The 24,387-nt window shown below is 51.4% G+C and overlaps 1 protein-coding gene across 1 annotated transcript in view; it reads right to left on the bottom strand.

Annotated features, from left to right (window-relative positions):
- The window catches only part of LOC123627550 (kinesin-like protein KIF26B), a 49,484-nt gene that overhangs the window by 6,270 nt on the left and 18,827 nt on the right, over positions 1-24,387 (bottom strand). Inside the window, exons 6-7 of the mRNA XM_045537192.1 lie at positions 5,298-5,460; positions 933-4,320 (exon numbers count right to left, since the gene is read on the bottom strand). Coding sequence (XP_045393148.1) covers positions 933-4,320; positions 5,298-5,460 — 3,551 coding nt within the window. The remainder of the gene's footprint in view (positions 1-932; positions 4,321-5,297; positions 5,461-24,387) is intronic.

Below are 24,387 nucleotides of genomic sequence, written 5' to 3' on the forward strand. Positions count from 1 at the left end.
TTGCCTCGGTCTCTCTGTCTCGGTCTCTCCTTACCCTGCTTTCACCTCACCTACCCCATGCACCAGCTGTGACCTGGGTCCTCTTCTCCTTGCCCGTCATAATGTACTGTCACGTGTCACCTAAAACTCCAATTCACAAGTCAGTGGGCTTTACACATTAGATCTTGGGGAGTATGTGCCTCTTCGTAGGAGGTTCCTGGAGGTGGCAAGGACTTCCTACGAAGGCACACGCTTCGGGCAGCACCCTGGTGCGTGTGTGTTGTGCTGCACGGTGTGTGGGGGAGGGGCACTGCAGGCCGAGTGGCAGGTGTGCAGATGTGACTGTCCCTGAGTATGTTTGTGCTGGAAGTGAGAGAAGGCCTCTCCCATTGCTCTTTCAGTGAGACAAGCTGTGCCTCACGCCATGTCCCTGAGAAAGGCTGCCAGTCTTGGAGACCACCAGCCTCACCTGGGCTTCTACAGCCTCTGGGTCACAAGGGCAGTTACCTGAACGCGATCCCTCGGGAGGCGCTAACTGGCACATGGTGTTCTCGGTTACGGAGCAGACAGACCCACGTCTCTGGACACAGGTGTGGGGAACCCACAGCCCAAGAGCCAGCGTCCCCACAGCTAGCAGGCGAGGGACAGTGTCCTGCTTGTGTCCTGCCCTGGCATTCCCACCCTGCTGGTGGCCAAGGGGCACTCCTGGCCTTAAGCCTAATGATGCCCACCACAATGGGGCAAGTTTTGTTTTGTTTTTTTTTTTACAGTGAAACCCCACCTGGTTATGTCCCCCGCTGAGGCCTGTAGGGTGACAGCCATGGGGAAAGGAGAGGCCAGGCGTCAGTCCCACGCAGGCCTGGACGCCCCTCATCACCTGCACAGCACAGGGCAACGGTGGGGGCCCGGCAGCTCGCTCCCCCGACACCCCGCGCCCCTGTGCCCGTGCCTACCTGAATTGGACCGTTTCTTCGGGGTTTTGAGGCTCCGGCACCTGCCGCCCACGGAGCTGCTGTTCTCGCTCATGGAGTCCTGGGCGGAGGACGCGCTGCCCGTGGCCTCGCTGTCGCGCATCATGCTCTCGTAGCCGCTGCTGCCGCCGCTGTGGTAGAACAGCGCCGTCTTCCCCATGGCCGGCGGGAGCTCCCCGCTCAGCACGCTGCTGTTGTCGCTGCCGTGGCCGCTGCTGCAGCGGTGGGGCTTCCGCGGCGGCGTGATCTTGCTGTAGGGCGACGGCAGCAGGTGCGCGGCCGCCGGCTTGTCGTCCGCGGGGGCCCCGCCGCGCTCCTCCGCGTCGGGCCGGGCGCGCAGCTGCGAGCCCCGGGCGCCCGCGCTGCCCTGCAGCAGCTCCGAGATGCGCCCGTTGACCGCCCGCAGCGGCAGCTTGGAAGCCAGTCCCGAGCCCCGGCTCCTGCTCAGGGACTGTGTGGACCAGGACATGTGCTTCCCGCCGGGGGGCAGGCTGGAGCTCTGGCCCACCGACTGCGGCAGGGACTTGGTGGAGAAGCTCAGGGTCTTGGTGGTGGACGTGGACAGGCTGCGCGCTTTGGGGCTGGCCAGGAGCAGCTTGCTCACGGCCGAGATCTTGGACTGGGTGGCCTTGGGCGAGGTCCCGGCCGACTGGCAGGGACCCGCGACGGGCGGCGAGGCCCCCGCGCTGCGGCCCGGGCTCCTCCCGGCGCGGGGCATGGTGCTGTCCTTGCCGGCAAGCAGCCGCGCGCTCACGGAGGACAGGCTCTCGGCCCTCTCCAGCGACAGGCATTCGTAGTGGCCCACGCTCGTCCTGCCAAGGGAGTTGGTCCTGCTGGCCAGCTGCTCCAGCTTGGCACTGAAGAGCTTGCTGCTGGCGTCCTTCGCCTTGCCGCTGGGCTCGTCGGGGAAGCCGGCCGGCTGGTTCAAGGGGCTGCTGGTGCCGCTGCTGCCGGCGCTGTGCTGGGGGCTGGCCCGGTTCTTCTGCTCCAAGCTGGATTTCCGCACGGGCGGCAGAGGCGGAATGGCTTTGGGCCGGGCCAGGACACAGTGCTTGGGGGAGGCCACCTTCCTCTCCAAGGTGGCCTTCGAGGGCTGGGCGCCCGAGCCTGTGCCGATGCCGTTGGTCTCGGCCGAGCAGTGGTAGGAGAGGCCGTCCAGCTCCTCCTGCCTGCTGGCTCTCTGCGACGCCCGCGGGAGGCTGCTCGACTTCACGCTTCTGCTGGGGTACACGGGGCTCTGGGCGGCCACAGCCGGCATGGCCATCTCACACCCGTCCGCAACCCTCCTGAAGCTGTCGGTCACAGGCGACGCCGAGACTTCCCCGCTGCTGCTGCTGAGCCTGTCGCCGGGGCCGGGCTTCCCGTCCTGCTGCTGCTCCGGTCTGGCCTCCGCCTCCGCGGGGCCTGTGGCCGTCCCACACCCGGTCCCTTCTTCACTGGGAGAAGAATTCTCTTTTTTCACCTCCTCTTCTCGTTTTAGCCAGGGGTCCTCAAATTTCATCTCTTTCTTTGCACTGGTTTCCAGACCCTCCTGGGACGGGGCTGCTTTAGGGGCAGCGTGAGGGGTGGCAGTGGACGCCTCCGGCTCTTGGACGTTCCGGGGGCTCATGGCGATGCAGGGGTACACCGTGATGTTGGTCTTCATGGGGATGTAGCCTTCGCAGCCGCTCAGACTGGCCGTGTTGGAGATCGTGACCATGGCCTTGCCCAGCGTGGATATTTTGCAGCCTTTGATGGGGGCGGCTTTGCTGAAGGAGTCCTTCCCCATCTCGGACAAGATGAGCAGGTTGTCGGGGCCTGCCTTGGGCTTCTCTCTGCACACCACGGCCGCGTTCTGGAGGCTGCTGACGAACTCCGAGGCCGGAGGCTCTGCCATGGCCTCCCCGTGCCCAAAACACGTCTGGGCGATGAAGCTGTGGCATGACTGCTCGCCGTCGCTGCCCGCGCTCATCTCGCTCAGCCAGGAGCTGATGGAGGAACGCCTGCTGCCCGCCTCCCGGGCCTTCTCCTCCAGGCTCAGCTTGGGGAGCGGCAAGAACTGCGTGATGCTGACCTCGGACACGGGGGCCACGGCGGAGTAGCAGTCCAGGTCCTCGCTGATGCTGCTGATGATGCTGACGGGCCGGGAGCCCGAGGCCACAGCCTGCACGGAGCAGTCGCTGTTGAAGCTGATGATGCTGGTGGGCCGGCTGCCGTCCAGGACGCCGCTGACGGTCAGCTCCTCCACCAGCGTGAACACCAGCTCGTCCTCGCCGTTCAGCTCCAGCGGCTGCTGCACCGTCACCATGGTGGTGCTCAGGATCTCCTCCTTGGAGTCCGGGGGACCTTCCGCCCGACGCTCGGCGTCGCCGGGGCTTTCTGGGAACCCTTCGCTCCCGGCAGACACGGATCTCTTCAAAACCCGGGGGCTCATTCCGACCGGGGGGGTGCGCACCTCGGGCTGCAGCAAGGACTCGCTGGACGCCGTGCTGGGATCCCTGCCCAGGGGCGCAGGAGACGGCAGGACCCCCTTCTGCGTGTAGACCTTGCACCTCTGGGAGGGCGAGCTGGGCGGTCTGTACTCCGAGGTCTTGGACAGGCTGGCGATGCCCAGCCGCGGGGAGCCCATGGGCCGGGGCTTGCCGTCCGCGAAGCCGCAGGAGCTCAGGCTCTCCCGGCTGCTCTGCAGGCTGGGGCTGTGCGCGAGCGGGGTGGCGCTCTGCTGGCTGCTGCCGCCCGGGACGCTCCTGGGCGAGGCGGGGCTGGGGCTGGGGGCCGTGGCGGCAGGCACAGGCGAGTGACTCCTCTGCAGCGTGGAGGCCGGGGGCTCTGTGCCTTCTCTGTCGCTCAGCTGGCCTTCGGACCCGTTCTCTTCCTTGTCAGACTCAGAGAGGGCGCTTGCCCCAGCCGCGTGGCTTAAGGGGGGGCACTTGCTCCCCGCCTCTGCCCCAAACTGGACGGGCAGTTCCTCGAAAGGGAACTTACTGGGCTCTTCGCTGCCGTCAATGCAGTCGAGTCTCTCCTGCAGCTCGGCGAACGTGTTGCACTTCAGGCAGTCCCTTTCGGATGTGCTGGCGGCCGCCTCTCCTGCCTCCGGGGGCCGGCTGTCGCCCCTGGTCTTCTGCAGGGCTGGCACGATGGGGACAAAGTCCGGGGGGCCCTCGTTGTCAGTGAGCTCCTTGTCGGAGAGGGCCGTGCCGTTAGGCCCGATGTAGATGACGGTGTCGCAGGACTGCTCGCTGCTCGAGGAGTAGTCGGGGTCGCTGGACAGGTGGGCCATCGCGAAGTCGGGGTCCACGGCGGCCCTGGCGTGGAAGGGTCGCAGCTGGGTGGGCCGGCGCATTCTGCCCTCTTCGCAGGAGCTCTCCCCGCCGGAGGAGCTGGACGTGTACTGTGCGTGGGAGAAGAGCTCATTTAACGCGGTGGCTCTTCCAAAGCAGCCCCCCGCCGAGCCCAGCGTCACACGGCGAGTGACGGACACAGGCTACTGAAGGCCACCCAGTCTGGCCTCCCACACGTGGGCCATCACTTGGGGTGTGCCCCAGCGTGGCTGCGTGTGAGAAGGATAATCCCGCATGGCACACGGGGACACAGGCTGCTCCTGGAAGGAGGTGACCCGCCCAGGCCCCGCCTGACCTTCTAAGGGCTGAGGGGCCACCGATTCAGTGCCCTGTATGATGGGACAACGGTTGTGAAGCCCCGTTTTCTACCAAAAATGAAAAGGAAGAAGCAGCCCCTCACATCACCAGCTGCCCTGGGTCGGAGTGACCACAACCACGGTGACGTTCTCAAACGCTCGTCACACTACCACCGTCCTGCCTTGGCCTCTGCCTGAGGACACGAGGCCAGTGATTTCTGGCAGACTCTTAGCGTCATCCGGAAACCACTGGACGAACACAACGACCCAGCAGGCAGAACCTGACCCCCAAGAATGCGGAGGGGCAGGGGCATCGTGAGCTGGGGGCTGGTCCCCTCCTGTGGACTGTCCCCTCCAAGGACACAGTCTTCGTCCACGTGGGACTGAGGCAGGCAGGGGAGACCCTGCGAAGGTTTCCTGTCCTTCCAAAACGTTTCCATCTCCCAGTAGCATCTACTTGTACCATCTAAAGTGGAACAAATGCTCCCTGTCCGGGTCCAGGCTGGATGACCAGGGACAGCTCCAGCCGTGGAGAGGGGACCTGACTTTCTGCCGTATCAGCCTGCAGACGTCCCCGCCCTGAGCTGGACGCCGCGCCGGGCGTGGGCAGCCCCAGGCACATGCCCCTGGTGCCGGGGCGTCAGCAACATCCATCTGGCTCGTTGGGACTCGGTTTCAGGGCAGGCTGCGAAAGCTCGTTTATCCACCGCACCCCCCCGCAAACTCCTTACCTTCGTCTTCTTTTTCTTCATCCTCAAGACCCTTGAGGCAATCTGGATGGTGGACAGGGTCTCCGCGTAGCTCCCGGCCGCGGCCGCGATGTGCGCGATCATGGTGGTGCGACAGTTGACGTTCCCCAGGGACTCGCGCAGCAGCATGGTGAGTTTGCTCTCCCTGCCGACAAAGTGGATTAAGCCTGCATTAGCGGCCGAGCTGCACTCGGGCCGTCAGGGTAGGACTCCGGGTCTGCACACGGCTACTTTGTGGTGGGTGGCGGTCTCTCCCCCCACCTCTGATAATGGCACGCTAATTAGCATCAGTTTCCAGCACGGGGCCATTTGCACTTGGCAAGCCCTGAGCAAGTGCTTCTAAGTCCAAGGAGGGAATTCACGCAAAGCGCCTCCCTTGGTACTTCTGTCCCTGCGATGGGGTGTGCTTGTGTGCACATGACGCTGCACATAACGAGGCCTGGGAATAGAAACGAGAGGACGGGACCAAGAGAAAATGGCTTTGTGACCGGTGACGGGCCACAGGCTACCTCACACACGCCCCTTCTCCCCAAGTTTCTGCACACAGGCCACCCCTGCAATGAAAAGTGGTCCCCCCGCCATGAACGAAGGTCCAAGTGGCTATTATAACACATGCCATGTTTCTCCTGCCAGGAGTTGCAAACGCTTGATTGCTGTTGTCTCTTAGCTCTCGTATTTGCACCTAGTAGCAGTGGAGGGGAGGCAGTCACATTCACGGTGACAAGTGAGAGTCACAGGCCCAGGCACTCCGGCAGCAACGCAAAGCAGAGCTTTCTACAGCAAGTCTCCTCTGGGGACTCGGGAGGTCCTTGTGGGGCCAGTGCCCCAGCCGTGAGAGCGAGGCCCAGGGGGTTGCACTTGGCATTTAAGAGCGGACCTGCGGGAACGGTTCAGGCTTTTCCACTCCTATACTTGTCCCAACATTTTCCCTGCCTTGCTTTTGCAAGTCCTCCGCTTACTTCGTCAAGAGCACGTCCTCTCAGCTGCTCCAAATGCCATCTCAGCTCTGGGTGCTGAAGACGGAGGTGGCCTCTCTGTTTCCCATGCCCTGTGTGCGTACATCTGTGTCGTGTCTGTGACGCCAGATGACAGCAGTCTGTCCTCGTGTCCGCGTCCTGCCAGGCTGTGAGTCTGCCATCCCCCGCAAAGCTCCCTGCAGAGGGACCGTCCAGCTCAGCAGACTCTGGGACACGCAGGACACGGGTGGCAGAGATGTGACCATTTCACACGTGACCTGCACCCGGCTCCAGGGAGGAGAGGCTGTAGTGTGCTAGTGACAGTTTTTCCTTCCCATCTGGGACCAATTAAGGTGTCAGCTCAGGGACGCAGGGCTCAGCATGGCTCAGTTCCAGAGCACTGTAAGAGTATACCGGGCTTCCCTTCAAGCAAAATAATCAGCGATAAAACTGGCTGTAAAGAGTTAACTCCATTCAAAATGTGTCCAGCAGGCATGTCATGGACACCACCACTCAACGGGGAAGTCAAGTCCCATGCCTGGCAGGCCTTGTTAGCAGGGACACTGCACCTGGGTGAGGGAAGTGGACGACGGACTCCGTTGGGTTAGGGGATCCTGTACAGTCAGGCCTTCTTATTCGTGGTAGTTACAGTCCCTACACACCTGTAACCACTGAGTTAGTGAATTCTGGGCCATTATTCTTAGATTAAATATACAGCTTAGAAGCCTATGAACCTCTGGTCATGACGGTTTTGTCAATTGGTCAATACATAACCTTATTAATTACACACCTTATTGTATACCTATTTCTTACAAATAAGAAATTATATGTGGTATTTCTTTACAATAAAATACTAGCTTAAAAAAAGGTTTAATAGTTTGCCACCCTCGGATAACATGATCATAAATTTCTTTGGTGTCTGGCCTTATAACAATGCTATTACGCTTTTTAAAAGCATTGTCATCTCATGAATCCACGAATTCAACTACTTTTTCATCTCTTCCGTAGCTTCATCATGTGCCGAAGATGTCCCCTTAGCACTTGCTGGAGTGGCCTGAGATACAAATCAAGAATTTCCTCTTCCTTTTTCTGGATGTGCCGCATCGTTGACTCATCAGCACTCGACTCACAGCCACAGCGCTACAACTGGTGCCTAAGCAGTTTTCCAGCGCACGTATTTCCTCCGTAAGACACACTGCAGCCTGTCATGTCTGGGAGCACCAGACAGCGCTTCTGCACTACAGTTGGGGGCTATTTTAAATAGCAAAACCGCCATCGAAAGGAACAAAAATGTGAAAAATGTGGCACTAAAGAGACTGCAGAAAAGACACTTGTGTTCAGTGTGGGAGTCGAAACATGAAGGCAAGAGCTTCCCCTGTTCCACCTCGGCTGGGACCACGTGCATCGAGCGACTCAGAGTTCTCACCGCTCTGTGCACATCTGCAAATGACTGAAGCCGCCATGTTGCATTTGCACACGCAGAGTCTGCAACCCTGAGGACTGACTACAGGATGAAGCTCCTCACGACAAGCCTTGTTCATCCACTGCACGCGGCCGAAGGCACCCCCTCCCCCCCAGTGTCTCCGTGCGACCCTGTGTGATTCCTCAGGAAAATGTACCAAAGACAGAATAAAAGGATACAACACTGATGTCAACCTGTTTGCCCTGTGTGTTCCACGTGAGTCCCCACTTACGACTCAATCATACGGGCAAATGTTTGTCGATTTTTTTTTTTGCAGTCCACATTGCTGAAAGCAGCCAGGGCATGTGTGTTGCTTAGCAACCAAGATGTCCGCTGTCCTTGTGGAAAGCCAGCCAGTAAAGCCACCAGCACGCCTCCTTCAGTGGACTCTAAACCGTGTCCACAGGGTGGTGGCTTGGAGAGCGGCTTGGCGTCTTCAGCCGCAGAGGATCACTTCGCTTGGAACAGAGCCATGGAGTTGGGGAGGAAGCGGCAGGGTGCTAATGGCGCTGCCTGTGGGATGAACTCAGTGTCGCTGGGAGGGAAATAAAGTTCAAGAGAGTTTCCAGGGCAGTGGTCAGCGCAAACTCAGCCCAACACTCGCATCAAGACTACGGCGAGAGGGAAAGGAGAGAGGAAGAGGAGGGTGGAGCTGCTGGCCACCCGGGCACCAGGCTGGAGGGTGGGCGGTGGAGGCTCGGGGGTCACATGGGAGGGACCTGGCCACAGAGGATGCGTCAGGCAGGCACAGGATGGGGCCAGGGACGCAACAGAGCAGACAGGGGCCTGGGGAAGGACGGTGCCACTCTTTCAAGTAGCCATGTTTATACACTTACATATTCCACCTCCCGCTTACCTGGCTCACACACACGGACATCCAGCACCAAATGGATTCATGTGGCCCAGATTTTATCTAGACTTCATCTGCCTGTGTGCACAGTGTTGAACTCTTAAAGTTATAACTCAGACAGGCGTCTGTGTTATAAAATGTGCCTCTTTCGATACAAACACAGTGAGGTCGCAAAATAAAGTCAGAAGAGGCTACGTCTCTCTGCGCATGTCAACTCTTAATAAAATGGCAAAAGAAAGGAGCTTGCTTAATCCAGAAAGGCTCATTAAGCCCCAAACGGATTTGCAGGAGAGGGATTCCCGCGGGCGGCAGGAATGGAAGTGGCACGAGTCATACCCATACCCCGCCACACACACAGAAGTGCTCTCTTTGAAAAGAGGGGGACGGTTTCTGTTGTTAAGTTTTTTAATACACCATTGGGATTTCAGAAGGGAAACTATACACGTAGAATTCTTCTGTGTTTCAGGTGATCAGGTCAAGATAACAACTGATATTTAAATGCCAAGAAGACTCTGGTATTGCTCCCATTCTTAAGGCCGGAACCCTGGAACTACAGCACATCCCAGGTACTTTCCCACATCTGCCCACTGCACCTGTAAAGCACTGGGATGTGTTGGAGAGCCACCAGACAGAGCACTTGAGGGGCGGGATGGAGGCTGCCAGGCATCAAGCCAGCTCTAAGCTACTGGTTCCCAGCCTCATCCCCCGGTCCAGGCCTCTGCGTCCACCCACTGGCCACCAGGAGCCATCAGTGGAGAGGAGGAGGAGGAGGAAGGAACATGGAGGGAGGGTAGAGTCATGGCCTTGACGTACACTTTGGCTACGCACATGGTACCCTAGACCCCCTCTCTCCACTGACCCTGCCGCCTTCCTATCTACACTCTACTAGCCTGTGAACATCCTTTCCTATTGTCCCCTGAAGGGTCACCAGTGACCCTCTGAGGCCAACCCAAGATGCCAGGGACCAGGGTCCCAAGATGCCAGCATCCACGGCCCAAGGTGGGCAGCATTTCTGTGGTTCTTCACCCCTCGTGAAGAAGAGATTTCTTTCCAAGGACAGATGGCATCACCAGCCCCACTGAGCGAGGGCAGTTCTGCCCCATGTGTCTCGTAGGTCCCAGCAAGTCTCTTTATTTCTGACAATGCTGAGTTGTGGCAGATGGAAACATGTCCTCTATAGGGGAAAATCACTTTTCTGAGTGTATTTGCCAGGGACTTGATGATCCTCATGTTCATGACCACTTCAGGGACAGTCACGAGTTTGAGGGAAAACCTTTCCACGCCTTTCCTCGGGGAAGCCGTCTGCTCTGCAGAAGTGGCCTTGGTTCAGCCATGTTCCCTTCAAGGATGCTCACATTTTAGGGCATGCATCATCCGGTTTCTGGTACTAGAGAAGACCAGAAGCTTGGTACAAGCCAAGCTATCCCGACAGCGTTTCCAAAAGGTACACCAAGTCACAGTACCTGCTGTCCCATTTCAGATACTCCACTTGCACAGAAAATGGCACAGGCAGATCTCTGTGGGGCGCTGGAAAGACGACTACACAACACTGGCAAACTGGACAGAGAAGCAAAGATCTCAGGGCTTCCAACGAGGGTGATTCTGGCTTGTACGACAAAGTATGGGTAAAAATAGTTCCAAGTCCAGCACATGCGTTGGAGGTGTCTCTGCAAACCACGCTCAGTGTTTGAGATGATCAGTTGTCTCATCAAAGGAGAGCTTAGAAGATGACCTTGAAGTGAACCACTCATCCAGCTGAAGGACCAGCCTCTGTGGTCCAACCAACATGCCACCTGCAGTGAGTTCCTGCCTTGCTTATCCTAAGACCACCTGTTGGCACAAGTCTTGAAACCTTAACCACCAAGAGTGGATGAGGTTAGTGTAATTATTCTCTCATAGAGCTCTTTTCTTAAATAGTGCAGAACCCCAAGATGCAAGCAGCACCACCTGGGAAGCCTCTGAAGCAGGAGGATACACGGGAGAGGTGTGTTCTTCCCCCACGCCATTCTGGTTACCCAGGGCTGGCGCCATTATGGCTCTAGAACTTTGGTAGCAGCGCCCAGCAAGAGGCAGGAGAGATGGTGCCTGTAGAGACCTGCTGTCCTGGGTGAAGCAGTAATTGCTCCCAGCAGGACCAGGTGAGTGACAAACAGTCCTGAGAGTTCCCTTAGAGACATCAGAAAATACCTAGGAAGAGCTGACACAAACTGGAGCTTTTACATTGCAAGTATGGGTTGAAGCCAATGAAATCCGAGTTATAACTTTAATAGTTCCACACTGTACACACAGGAGGATGATGTCTAGATAAAACTGGGGCCACATGAATCCATTTGATCCTATATGTCAGTGTTCCATTTGTCTCAGTAAGATAAAATGAACGTTAATTCAGTCTACCTCTTGAGAAAGACCAGCTGTAAACAGTGAATGGTCTCAACAAAATCTTTTAAGTATATGATGTAACTGGAATTTATAAATAACAGAAGGTTCCAAGTTAAAATCCTAACCAATCTGCTTTGATCTCATTTCACAAGACTCACTTACAACGACTATCGTGGATATAAAACATGGGTTCACTTACATAAATCAAATGTGTTTTCCCTGAAACCCTTGTTTTTACCACTCACTTGTTTAACAACTCATTTCTTATCTAGAGCAAAGAAAAAACATCAGCCCAGTTGTGACCATGCAAAATTAGTAGACTCTGAATGACTCTAGATATTCTAAGTTCTGCTCAGGAAATGCACATTGATTCCAAGGCCACAGCACCCAAGTGTGAGATCAGAAATATTAACGGTAAGTCACGGAATAAGAACTATGATATCAATAGTCCACTAATTCCAGGATACAATTCTGAGTCAAGATTGAAAACTATTTTTAGAATTATGGAGTATTAGAGTTGAAAGAACTCGTGGGGTCACTGCATTTCCTAATAAAAGGGCCATGGTGACAGGTATTCTGCTTTCTGCTTTAGTATTTTTAGCTTGGGAGAACTTACCCTCTCCCAAGGCAGCTTGTGTAATATTCCTGAATAGCCTCAATTATTAGAAAGTTCTTACTTATACTGAACTTAAACCTTTCTTATAACTTCTAACCCATGGGCACTAGCTCTCTAGGATTACACAGGGTAAGAATAATCCCTTTGCTCACACTGGCCTTTCCACTTTTAAAAGACATTTATCATGTCCTCCTTAAGGGTTCTGTTGCTTAGGAACATTCCATGTTCCTTCTGCTGCTCTTCAAATATTTAGTCGGCCATCCAAGCTCACACTAACCCCTCTCCTCCTCGTAATGTAGCACTTCCTCTCTGCTCAGACTTGAGTAGTAAAGAGTTTGGCTTTGCCCCAGGAGAGATCTGGCCTTTTCCGTGGGCTTCTGGGAGGTACACCATGTCATACCCATCAGGAGTGCCTTTGTTTAGGGCGGATTGGCCACACCCGATAGTCTTAGGGTGGGGGCTGGCCACAAGATTAAGATCTACCCGTGATTAGGGCAAGGGCTTTGGGTCGCACAGTATCAGTCAACCTAGAGACTGAGTTCAGCCACATGGGAAATCAATCGATCAATCATGCCTACGTAATGAAGCCACAATAACAACTCTGCACACCCAGCCCTCCCTGGTTGGCAATACTCCATGCATATTGTCACACGTGGAGGCGGGGAAGGTGACATGTCCTAAGGACAACGGAAGCTTCACGTTTGGAACCTTCCCACACTTGCCCCATGTGTCTCTTCCTTTGGTTGATTTTCATCTGTCCTTTCCATGTAATAAATTGTAGTCACGAGTATTCTTAGGGAGTTCTCTGAGTCCTTCCAGTCAATTACAAACTACAGGGAGGTTTTGGGAACTCTCCAAACTTGCAGTTGGTGTCAGAAGCCAGAGCATCTCATGTGGACTCTTCTAGCCTTGGAGCCAGACCCTGATTCCTTGTAGTTGGCGTCATAAGTCTCGGGCAGACTTGGGGCAGTGTGGGGACTGAGCTCTTCAATTTTGACATTTGGGTAACACTGAGCAGCTCTTCCCGGTAATATCCTGAGATCTGTGATGGTGGGACCTGTGTTTTTATTTTGACCTTTCCTTATAGTAACTCAGCCAGTACTTATGACTTGTTAGTTCTAGGACAGAAAGGAGAAGATCTTACATTTATTTTTATTCAGTTTATCATAGTCAGAAGCTAGGAATGTCATCACTTTGTTGGGGAAAAAAAAAAACAAAAACCAAAAACAATGACTTAGAAGGCAAATTAGTAGACCTTATAGACAGAAAATAGGTTCATAGATTTCCCCTGAATCAACAGACTGCCAAAAATTTCACATTGCTGATGAAGTTGAAGATATAAAGGGGAGCTGAATGGTTCTATAAGATCCTGAGCACTTTCTGAACACATAGACTATTGTGTATTAGATGCATATTCACCTAATCCGCCTGCAGGACCAGATTAGGATTAATGATGTTTTTATCATTATCACTACTGTGATTTAGAATGTAAATACTCCTCTGACACGTCTCACATTGTCTGAAGTCTCATTTCCTTTTTACATTTTTTTTGGCCCAAGCCATTATCATTAATTATCAATGCTTTGCAACAGATGTTTCCATAAGCCCTGTCACTTTTCAGAGAGCTTTTGCAATGGTTTATGACAGCTTTACGGGGGAGGGATAAGGAAACATCACAATTATGTTGCCTTATGACCATTACACATCTTTTGAGTAAAGACAAGCTCACTGTCCTATTGAGAAACTTTGCTCTCCTTCAACTTTAAATCAGGTTTAAGAGCATGTGTTCATCCAACGCCGGATCCCTGCACAATCCAGAAGGGAGCTGGGTGCTGATGGGTCGCAGAGACGGAGTCAAGAGTCGTGTTGTCATGGGAACCCAGAGCCTCTCCTTCGATTCTTGCTCACCCCTGTCCTTCTCCACAGATTTCAAAAGACTTTTCAAGAAGAACGGAAATGAAGAGCACAAATGGAATTCCTAATATAATGCAATCCTAGTCCAGCCTGGTGCCTCACGGCTAACACCATCTCCCAACCTCCTGGGTCTCTCCTCGGCGATCAACTTACATTTTTAGCACATTCCTATGCTTTTCCGTGAGTTTTCATGTTTGTTTCCATAAGAAACATATGTGAAATTTACATTTGATGTGACATTGTGATGGCACCTCTTTCTGTAGTTCAATCTGTGATCTCCCTTCCAGGTTGACATTAGAACTATGTAGAATTTGGGCTTTGAAAATCTGCAAGTACATTTAGAGTTCTTTCAAAAAAATGTGTTGACCAAAAAAGGCAGGGAAGGGTTTCATCTACTTTTTTTTTTTTTTTTTTAATCTACTCTCTAAGCAAAACCCTACGATGATAGAGCATCGTGAGTACTGGGTGAATTGTGGGGCTTTTATTTTCCAGCTCTGCAAACTCAGGCGAGCCCCTCTCTTGCACATTCCTTGGCAAGGCTAAACAGAGGTTAGACAGGATTAGGCAGAGGGTCTAAGGCTTGGTGGTTATACTGGATTACACTGATGACTGTTTCCAGTCTCCAGGGTTTGATTTAGCCCATTCCATTGCTTTCGATCAAAACAAACTTAGAATATGCCACCAGGAGCCTCGAGCAGCCGCACGTTTGCGTTTGTTTGACCGTTCTGATTTTGTGCACACAAAAGGCAGAGAGGTCCGATCTCTCTGCTAATCAGGCTGCACAGCAGAGAACACTCCTTGTGTCGGACAATAACCTTCCAGGAGAGATGACATAAACTGGCTCGTTATGTGAAGCCGGTTGTACGGTAACGTCACCCCGTTGGGAAGGATTCAGACCCATTTGGGGAGGATGGATCAGATGACGAAACGTGCTGCTTCCTGGGGTCTCGTGCTCAACGTCTCTCCCTGCGCAATGGCCTTTCTGTTCAAGTCGGCAGCATGAAGCTTGAAACAGGATTATGATTGTCAAGGTCAAGTTGAGCCCTCTACTTCCGCCCCAGTGGCCTTTCCAACACTCGGTCGGGGATACTGAAGATGGCTCCAGGAGGACTGTTACAGCCACAAGACCACTATCCACCGAGATGGGGGCCCCCAGGGCTTGCCCGACGGGCTGCAGCCTGGCATGACCGATCTGTTACTTCATCAGCTGGCAGTCTGGAAAGACTCCCCCCTTTATCACATAAAGGTGACAATAGAGACGACTGGGCAGTTTTGGACCCGGAGTTGGGCAGCCGGGAGAGGCAGAGGAAGATGCCTCCCTTGCTCTGTGCACTCTGGACGTGCCACTCTGCTCACGAGTCCCTGAACACGCGGTGAACTCTGTGCCTCTCCTGAGCCTGTGCTCATCCCAAGCTTTCAGCCTGAAAGCTTTAATCTCCGTCTGCGGAAATTCTTCCCCATTTAGCTCAAATCCACGATCCCCCTAACTGTTCAGAAAAACACAGGGAACAGCCTGACAGTACTAGAAATTTCCAGGGTCTTGTCCTTGGAAATTATCTGCCTTTCCTTTTTTTTTTCATTGTTGTAAAACATACATAAAATTTACCATTTTAACCATTTTTAAGCATATAGTTCCATGGCATTATATATGATACATTCATGATATTGCGTAACTATCACCACCATCCATCTCCAGAACTCTCTTCATCTTCCCAAACAGAAACTCTGTCCCCATTAAGTAATGACTCCTGTAGCCCCTGGCATCCATCATTCTACTTTCTGTCCCTATGAGCTGAACTACTTGGAGGTACCTCAGATAACTGGAGACATACAACATTTGTCCTTCTGTGTCAGCTCATTTCACTCAACATGCTTTCCGGTTTATCCATGTCATAGCACGGATCAGAATTCCACTGCTTTTTATGGCTGCATAATATATTCCATTGTGGACCATTTTGTTTTCCACTCATGTGTTGATGGGCACTTGGGTTGTTTCCACCTCTTGGCTATTACGAATAATTCCACTGTTGTACAAGTATATGTCTGAGTCCCTGCTTTCAATTCTTTTGGGTATATGCCTAGGAGTGGAATCGCTAGATCACGTGGCAATTCTATGTTTCACTTTTTAAGGAACTGCTCAACTGTTTTCCATGGTGTCTGTGCCGTTTTACACCCCCACCAGCAGTGCACAAGGATTCCAATTTCTCTGCATCCAACACTTACTTTCTGTTTTTTTGATAACAGCTATCCCTAATGGATACTGAAGTGGTGTCTCATCATGGTTTAATTTGCATTTCTCTAGTGACTAATGATGTTGAGCATCTTTTCATATCTTATCGGCCATTTGTACATCTTTGGAAAAATGTCTGTTCAAGTCCTTGGTCCATTTATGAATTGGGTTTTGTTGTTGAATAGGAGTTCTTTATATATTCTGTACATTAATTCTATAGTAGATATATGATTTCACAACTATTTTCCCTCATTCTGTGGGTTATTTTTCAATCTCTTGATAGTGTCCTTTGATGCACAAGAGTGCCTTTTCATTTTTAAGTAGTACTTTATTAATTTTAAGCTTTAGTATTTTTTTTTGGCATCTATGGTTCAAACACCTTCCAATATTTGCTTTTCCTGTGAAGAGCCTACCAATTAGAGTGACCAAGCATTGCCTGCACTATTTTGTGTGAAAGATACAATATGGTCCCTATTATTTGTAGACCACGAGCCAGTCACCAGCGGGCCATTATCAAGTACATGTTCCATAGATTGTCCAGAGATAAATTTTTATTGGAATCAAGAGTAATCTACTTTAAGGAAGGTGAAGATGAAGTCAACTCTGTTGTAAGTGCCTTCTGGGTATCATGTGTGGTTTAGAGAAATATGATCCCACAGTCTTCACAAAATGTACCAATTGGATTGGCACTTGGCACAAAGAATAGTGCATAGCAGTTGGAAGGAATTAAAAGGAAAGTACGCTTAAGAATGCTTTCCATTACTGGTTCTAGTCTGAGAAAAGATGTTACACAAAGGCTACAATTCATACATTTAATAAGTTAAGAGAGAGCCTATGAAATGTTATAATGGAGAACAAGGTGAAGGAATTATATATCTCTTGAAAAAGAATTAAGATGAGAGTTTTCCAGTGATATCTATTTTGTTTAAAAAAGAGACAGCTATTATTGCATAATTTGTTCATCTTTTAAGTTGGTAAGTTTGGTAAAAAATAGCTATTCATTTCACATGGGATAACTGTGGTTTGAGTTCAGGGTCTAATCACTATTATCCCTGCAAGATCCCTAACTGGGGCATTTCTCAAAAGTCCTGCCACTGACAAAAGGCTTACAAATTAGGAATTAATCACATCTTCCTTATGCCAATTCTTTGGTCCTTCTGTGTTTAATTTCAAAACACGATGCTTTTCCAAAGTGTTGTGAAGGGCACTCAGTGGGTTGGCTGGATGGTCCAAGTGCCACTAGTGATGCCTCCTTCCCGGTGAACCACATAGTGTGGACAGAGGTCATTTCTCTTCTTTCTGTATATCCAGGACCTAACACAGTGTCCAGGATAGAGTCGCCTCTCTATAAATATTTAAACAAATAACTGGGTCTACCTCTGCATCAAAAGAAGTCTCCCCCAAGCTTCCTTCCTCCACAACTTCCAAAGCATTGCCTTTTCTTTGTCTTTTTTGTTTTTTTTTTTAAGAGACGAGGTCTCACTGTGTCACCTAGACAAGAGCACAGTGGCACACTCATAGCTCCCTGCAGCCTTGAACTCCTGGCCTCAAGCAATTTCCCCCCTCGGTCTCCCACAGCACTGGTACTTTTCTGTTTTCTTCACAGAAGCCATCGTCAGAATAAACCCAAGGCAAATGCTACCGTTTTGGGGTGGAGTGAGTACCTAGTGCAAGGTCCATAGTCTCTCCTATGTCATGGCAGAGAGACGGAGCATTCTAGAGAACGAGCCACAGCCTACTCAGGTCTGCACGTCTCACAGTCTTCAAGGGCGGATCACAGGAGAGAGATGTACACCCAGGTTACCATCAAGCCCTTCTTGAGGAACGTGTATGGCGACGTTCCCAAACGAGGAACAGTCAGGGCCACCAATGGGCCCTCCATTTGGAGCCAAGATTCTGACCAAGTGAAGCCAGGTTTGTGTGTAAGCTCTTTGTGTTACTGCCCTGGCCTGACCTTGTATTGATACTGCACGGGGTCGAAGGTTTCCAGAGCAAAACTGGTCTCAGCAGGGTGGCTGAGTTAAAAAGGGCTGACAAAGCCAGGTGGTACAATCAAGTTAAATACCTTTGTCAGGTAGAAAAGGTATTCCGAAAAGAGCAACGGGTCATCTCTGCTTGCAGTTACGTCTAAGCAGAGGAAGCAGCTACCTACGTGGTGGGATTTTGGAGGGGCTTGTTACAAAGCCTAAGACTGCCCCATTCTCATTCCTTTGCACTCACACAGAAAGTCGTCTTCAAACAGATACGCTACTTGGGAGTTGTTTACTCAACAAGCATGTATTGAGAACCTAAGGATACAAGAATGCTCAACAGGAAACAGTAGAGATGGCATGTGCCCTTAAGGGAAGAACAGTGAACTTTGTTTAGGAAATTACGTAAAAATACCCGCAGTACAAACAGCAGTTGGGTGCAGTTCCTAGCAGGGGAGCCCATGCTCAGTGACGGCAGGTCTCATGGGAGCAACAGCCTCGGTAAGTGGTTTGAAGGAAAGAACTGACATGATCTTTTAACGACAGACACATATGACCCTCAGGAAAATCGGCATCCCAGGGCACAAAACTAGGAAATGTACGATTACAGATAGGGGACTGCCAAACCCAGAAACCACCCCCCAAAGTTTTGTTGATCTCACTGGCAGGGAGTAGGAGGATAGTAAGAACAAACAAAAATAAATAGCAATCATAATAGTTCCCCTAGAGGACTGAATATCATAAAGTCTACTATTCCTTGAACTATCAGTAGTAACAATTTTACTATACCCATCTCTATATTTCTTTGGTTTTTTTATTATATCAAATAGAAACATAAATTCAGCTGTTTTAAACTACTAGGTACATTAGGCAACTTGGTACAACTGCTCTACGAATGTAACTATTTGAAAATTGTTCAATGATACACAAAGTGAATTATCACTTAATTTGCATGGGCAAAAAAAAAATCTATTAATGCTCAACTGAGCCTGAACCAGTTGTGGAACAGGTGAGAATTTATGGTTGGATACTCCGATTGAAGTTTTATTAACGTTCAAGACAGTTTTTTAATGAATTAAGCCCCAAGTCATTTGTATGCTCCATCCCTTCCGATGCCTAATTGTGCCCACATCAAGCCATCCTTGAGTGATCACCAAGCCCTATGGGTGCCCAGGGCATCTTGGGCTCTCTGTGCGCTGGCCCTGGACTAACCCAGAGCCGCCCTCCTCCTCCGGCTGTTCTCTTTCTGGTAGCGATACGACGTGTGATGTGATGATTAGTTATCATTAAAGATAACAATGAGCTGTGGATTCGGGGTCTTGCATTTGGCTCAGCACTTTATCATGCTTTGTGCTGGGCAATCTCTGTCAATGCAGGGGATGGCAGAACAGCTGTGATTGGCTCAGGCGTTTCGAGGATGGACCATGGAACACTCTGGAAACACAGATGCGTGTGCGTGGAAAATGAGTGGGAGTAGATGCATCCCTGCCCCTGCCCAGAGACCCTTCGTTGCAATCCTCAGGACTCCCTCAACCTCACCTGGCCCCTTCCTTCCTGGTGCAGCGAAAGTGCTGACGTGCATATGTTGTCGGGTCTCACCCCGAGTGTTTTATGTCTGCATCTCCGCTACACTGTAACATGCCCAGGTGTGGGGTCACCTGTCATGTCCCCAGTGCCTTGCGTATTACAGGGGCCCAATAAATACTTTTGAATCAAGAAATGAATAAATGTATAAAACAACTTATATTTCTGCTAGACATTTCTCGAATTATTTTCTGTATATGTTGGGTAGCCTCAATCAGACTTGTAACACAATCGGTCCCTTAAATTCCTTAACTGGTTTTTTGGGGCCAGAATCTACCTTGCCGATCAGAACAGCACTGAACTCTGTAAGGGAGTTAAAGTTTATAAACCACGTGGGGATTCTAAAGTAGAAGCTGAAATTTACATCATCAAAGGCAACCTTGAAATATCTCTTTGGAAGAAAACCCTTTTCTCATTAAGTCCAACCCAGACAGGTGTTACTTCAACATTAGAAACTGTCACTGTCTATGGCTAAGCACCGCACTTGGCTTGCATTTAAAGGCCAAGATCTATGAAAACTTTGTATCTTTAAACATTTGAATCGTGCCCCCATCAGTGGGGTACAGAGATACAACTAGGGGTGCAGCAGCGTCTGACCCCCAACACTGGGCTCATTCTCAGGCCCGTGGACTCACTGAAGGTGGAGTCCCTTGCCTCCTTAAATCGTTCCTTCTCTTTTGTGCAGAGTTGAATTCTCTTAAATCAAAAGTCTGTATCAGGCAGCCACCTTGTACACGTTAAGCACACAAACTCTGTTGAATAAATGCATGAAGGTTCCACTTTAATAAAAAGTAATTCTAATCCACTTGACCAAAACAGATGCCTCCTTTTTAAGTCAAAGATTAGACAGAAAGATATGCTAGTGCTGGATTAATCCAGATCATAAAATTCTGAAATATGTTGAAACCATGATCTTTTTACTTTTGAAGCATGTTTCTTTAAAGGGGCTGTCACAGCCATTGTCTCCCTGGGACCTACGGTATGTCTCCCCTATCGCAGGTGGGACAAGGAGGAGGAGGATTCTGATTTCACGGATGGAGAAACGAAAAGCTCAGGAAGCATCTTGCAGCACACGAGGTCAGCGAACCCGCTTCTCCCGGCCCCGGCTCAGCTGCAGCTCTGCAGCCCAGGTCACCGTCCCTTAGAAACCGCGGCCGTCTGAGTCCATGTGCTTCTCTGGGAGTTCAGTCTTAAAAAACTTCCCCAATTCCAGTCGAGAGGGTGACTATCTCATCTGCCAACGGTGGAAATGTTCAAAGCTTCTATTCTTAGCCAGATGTTTGGGAAGCTCATTCTCTCACGCCCCCGTCGGCCCTGCTGTCATTGTCACCTCTCGCTTATCTTTCGTGTGCTCAGCAAAGCTTCAAGACACAGCCTGGGCGATAACCTTCCCGGGGGAGGAGTGGTGGGAACTGTCCCATCAGCCAGCCGATCCCCACGGCCGTTCTCTGCTGTGGGAGATGGTCGCACCCACGCCGAGAACTGCCCCGGGTAAGGCAGGGGGGCTTCACGGGGGTCCCACAGCCCAAGAGAGCATCCCAGACCCCTGCCCTTTTCCCCATCCGTGGGCTCTGTCACGTGGCTCCCTGAACTTTCAGGCTCTCAGGTGACAAACACTGTAGAAATTTTAAAAGCGACTCGTGAGCTAGGCTGAGGTTTGCAGACATCCTCCGTCGGTGGAGCCTAGAACGTGGGGCTCGGGCAGGGGCCCCACTGAGCCGTCACTGAGGCTGATCCGAGCCCCACTTTCCAGCTGCCACCGGGGCCTGCACACGGGTGCGTGGTCGGCAGAGTCTCATCGATTTCAACAATCTAGTTGGATATTTCCGATTCCGCCTGGGTAGGGGGCTTAGGTCCTGAAAGGAAGATTTCCGTCCCTTCCTGATCTCCCCTATTTCACAGACAGGTGAGACAGGGAGACTGACCGGAACGTACGAGCTGGACACCACTGGCCGCACACCTTGGGTCTGTGCTTTTGTTTGCCATCAACTACACCTGTGTAAGCTTTGCAGCTACATGTGATCCGCTGTCACATCTCACTTGTCATTTCCACACCAGCGATATTCCCGATGCTGGATTCGGTGGCGGTGATATACTGGCAGGCAGTGGGACAGCTGTTACCCACTAGCTGCGTACACTCGGACAGGTTATTCACCCTCTGTGCCTCGGTTTCCCCACCTATAACATGACTACGACCGCAACAGTACCTGTGTCACAGGCTGTGGTCAGAATTAAATGCCCACAAAGCACTTAGAACAGTTCCTGATGCGCAGTGAGAGAGCAATGACCGTGAGCTACTGTCATGATGTTCACAGTGTCAACTCCGGAAGGGGCAGAACGTGGTCCTCTTGAGAACAAACAGGAGGGTGTGCAGAGTTCGCGCGCAAGGCCGGAGGAGAGAACAATGAATGCTTGAACCCAGGGCTCGTGACCCCAGCTGATTCCCAGACGGTGTCATTTCGCCCCGAGTGACTCGTGTGGTTCTATAACGAGCCTGGCAGAGTTAATTTCATGGTAGCTCCTGCCTCAACTCTTAATAATAACAATGTCTGGAAATTTCTGTAATTAAATATGAAGATACCACTCGCCACAGAAGCAAACAGAGCTAGGCTAGAGGAATAAAAGAAAGCACGAAGGCTAAAAAATCTCATAAGAGGAAAAGGGACTTTTTTATGTCCCAGTGATGTTCTGAACTCACTTTCTCTGCATCTTAACAGTCATTAAAATGTATAAAAATGAATGTTTTTAAAGCAGCAATACTGAGAATTATCATTGCTACCGTTGCCTGGCAACCTGAGACTTTGGTTATTTTATTTCTAAACAGGGAATGCTCTAAACTGGTATTTGGAGTTTGTGCAAATAGTTCTAAATTGATGTTCTCCCTGTAAATCAGGAGGGGATAATACCGCACGAATGTACATTTAAAGGAGGTCAAATAAGCACGTGTCTGTCTCCCCCATCGCTCACACACAAGGATTCCTGCACGGGCTTCTCCCCATTTCATGCTATCTTAACTAAATCTGGAGAACTGACAGTCCTTTGCACTTTCCCTAGCAAATAGCTATTCAATTTCATGGTATCTAAAAGATACACACTCAACTCCAGAGGAACAGCCTCTCCTGTCCTGTGTGATCGGGAGAACTGAAAGCTGTAGTTACCTAACAGCAATCCTGAGCCCCTTTCCCCAGCCCCCCAGACCCGATTGAGTTTCCAGTTCTGAGAAAACAGAGACTAACCCCAAACCCAGATGGGTACTGGGAGGAAACATCTCCCAAGACGAGGCAGGGGCAGGTCTGCGACGCATGTCCCGGAAAGTCCTTATGAATTGCAGACCTGCCGCCGGCGTCGGCACCCCACACCCTTCTCGGGCGGGACGAGGTGTTCACGTTTCGCAAAAGCTGCCTCCTCTATTTATAAAATGTCATTTCCTCTCAAAGTCACTGAGACTTGAGTTTGAGTTTCTAGTGCTGCCTGCTGGTTCGAAGGAACCGCTGTGCTCCGGATGCTTCTGCCTTCTTCAACATGACCTTGGTGTCTGGCTTCTCCCCAGGGGCTCAGGAGAAGAGTTCCCATTACAGACCCTAAGGATGGGGGTCCTTATCGCTTCGGTGGAACGGAGGCTTCTGGAAGGGGATGCTGCCTGCAGTGTTTGGTCACAGCCTGGAGCTTGTGACAACAGACCGCCTCAGGCTCCACCGGCTTTCTCCCAGCTACCCCACCGCCGAGAGAAGGAGGTGACGTCAGCTCAGCTGCCTGAGACCAAAGCGCGTCAGCAACCGACCTGAACAAACCAGGATCAGGTCTTGGTCAGACCCGAGCCATAAAGGAGAGGCACCGGGCACCACTCACATCACGGGACGGTTACCGGGAAACCATCTCAGACAGGCACGACACGTAACATGACTGCAGAATGATTTCCTGTGACCTCTTGTTAAGTGGTAGCCAAGACCTTACCAAACACCTGTTGTTAGAAACAGAGTGCGGGCATCCTGTTAGCAAATAAGCAAATAGATCATAGCACCTATTGAAGTAATTGTTTCTCCAAACGGAGGAACAGTTATAAATGAAGGTACAGGCTTCTGGGCTGGAAGTATCGCTGCGTGAAGAAGAGTGTGCTTCCTAAGGTTTGTAGCCTTGACGGGGCAACACCTAAAAGGCACTAGGAATTCTTTTTTTTTTTTTTTTTTTGAGACAGGGTCTTGCTCTGTCACTCAGGCTGGAGTGCAGTGGCTTCATCCTAGCTCACTGCAGCCTCGAGTTCCTGGGCTCAAGCAATCCTCCCATCCCAGCCTCCCAAAGGGTTAGGATTACAACCATGAGCCACTGCGCCTGGCCCAGGAATTCTATTCTGAGAAAACTATGTTGTAGTTAGAATTTCTGAGTCTCTAGAATGACTGTGGGCCTTCAGAGATGCTGGGACATAATAGCACTTTGGCAAAAGCTAAGTCCACCCTGACAGATCCTTGGGGTGGCCCCTGGGCCAACTCTAGTGGTGTGTGCCCAGAACACCAGTTTTGGCATGAGAATTCATTTCAGTGCCCCTGCCTGTTTTTTCTCATCAAATGGAAAGACTCTTGGCGCCAAGTGGTGAGGGACAGCAAATGACTAATGAATGAGGGATGGAAGAAAATCTGCAAAGACACTGTCAGCGTGCTCAGGACTAGGACAGATTTCCCCAGACATGAGGACCCCCCCCCCACCCGCCAAAGTCAGACAGTGATCTGTGCAGAACTGACCAGGGGGTGAAGCCCTCGGTGGTCTCCCCACCTTCCCTGTGAGCTTTTCTGAATGGTGTCACCATTCACCCAGATCGGCTGGAAGCCCGTGTTGTATGATGGCCCGGGGTCAGTGCCCTGCTTCTGCACCTGCGCCTGTCACCTGCAGTGACGGCAGGATCATTTGCAAAGTCACAGCCATTTGGGGCACATCCAGGGTGCCGGTGGGGGCGCCTGCGATGGGCAATGAATCCAAACTCCCTTCCCAGCTTGCTCACGTGACAGATCGTCTGGTAAAACGATGAAGAGAAATGAGGACAGGCGATGGCCCCTCTGTGCACATTCCAGTTAATTTCCCAGAAGCAAGCACAAGGAAAGCCGCTTCCAAGCACAGAG

The sequence above is a fragment of the Lemur catta genome, chromosome 25, assembly GCF_020740605.2.
Source record: "Lemur catta isolate mLemCat1 chromosome 25, mLemCat1.pri, whole genome shotgun sequence".
Taxonomy (NCBI): domain Eukaryota; kingdom Metazoa; phylum Chordata; class Mammalia; order Primates; family Lemuridae; genus Lemur; species Lemur catta.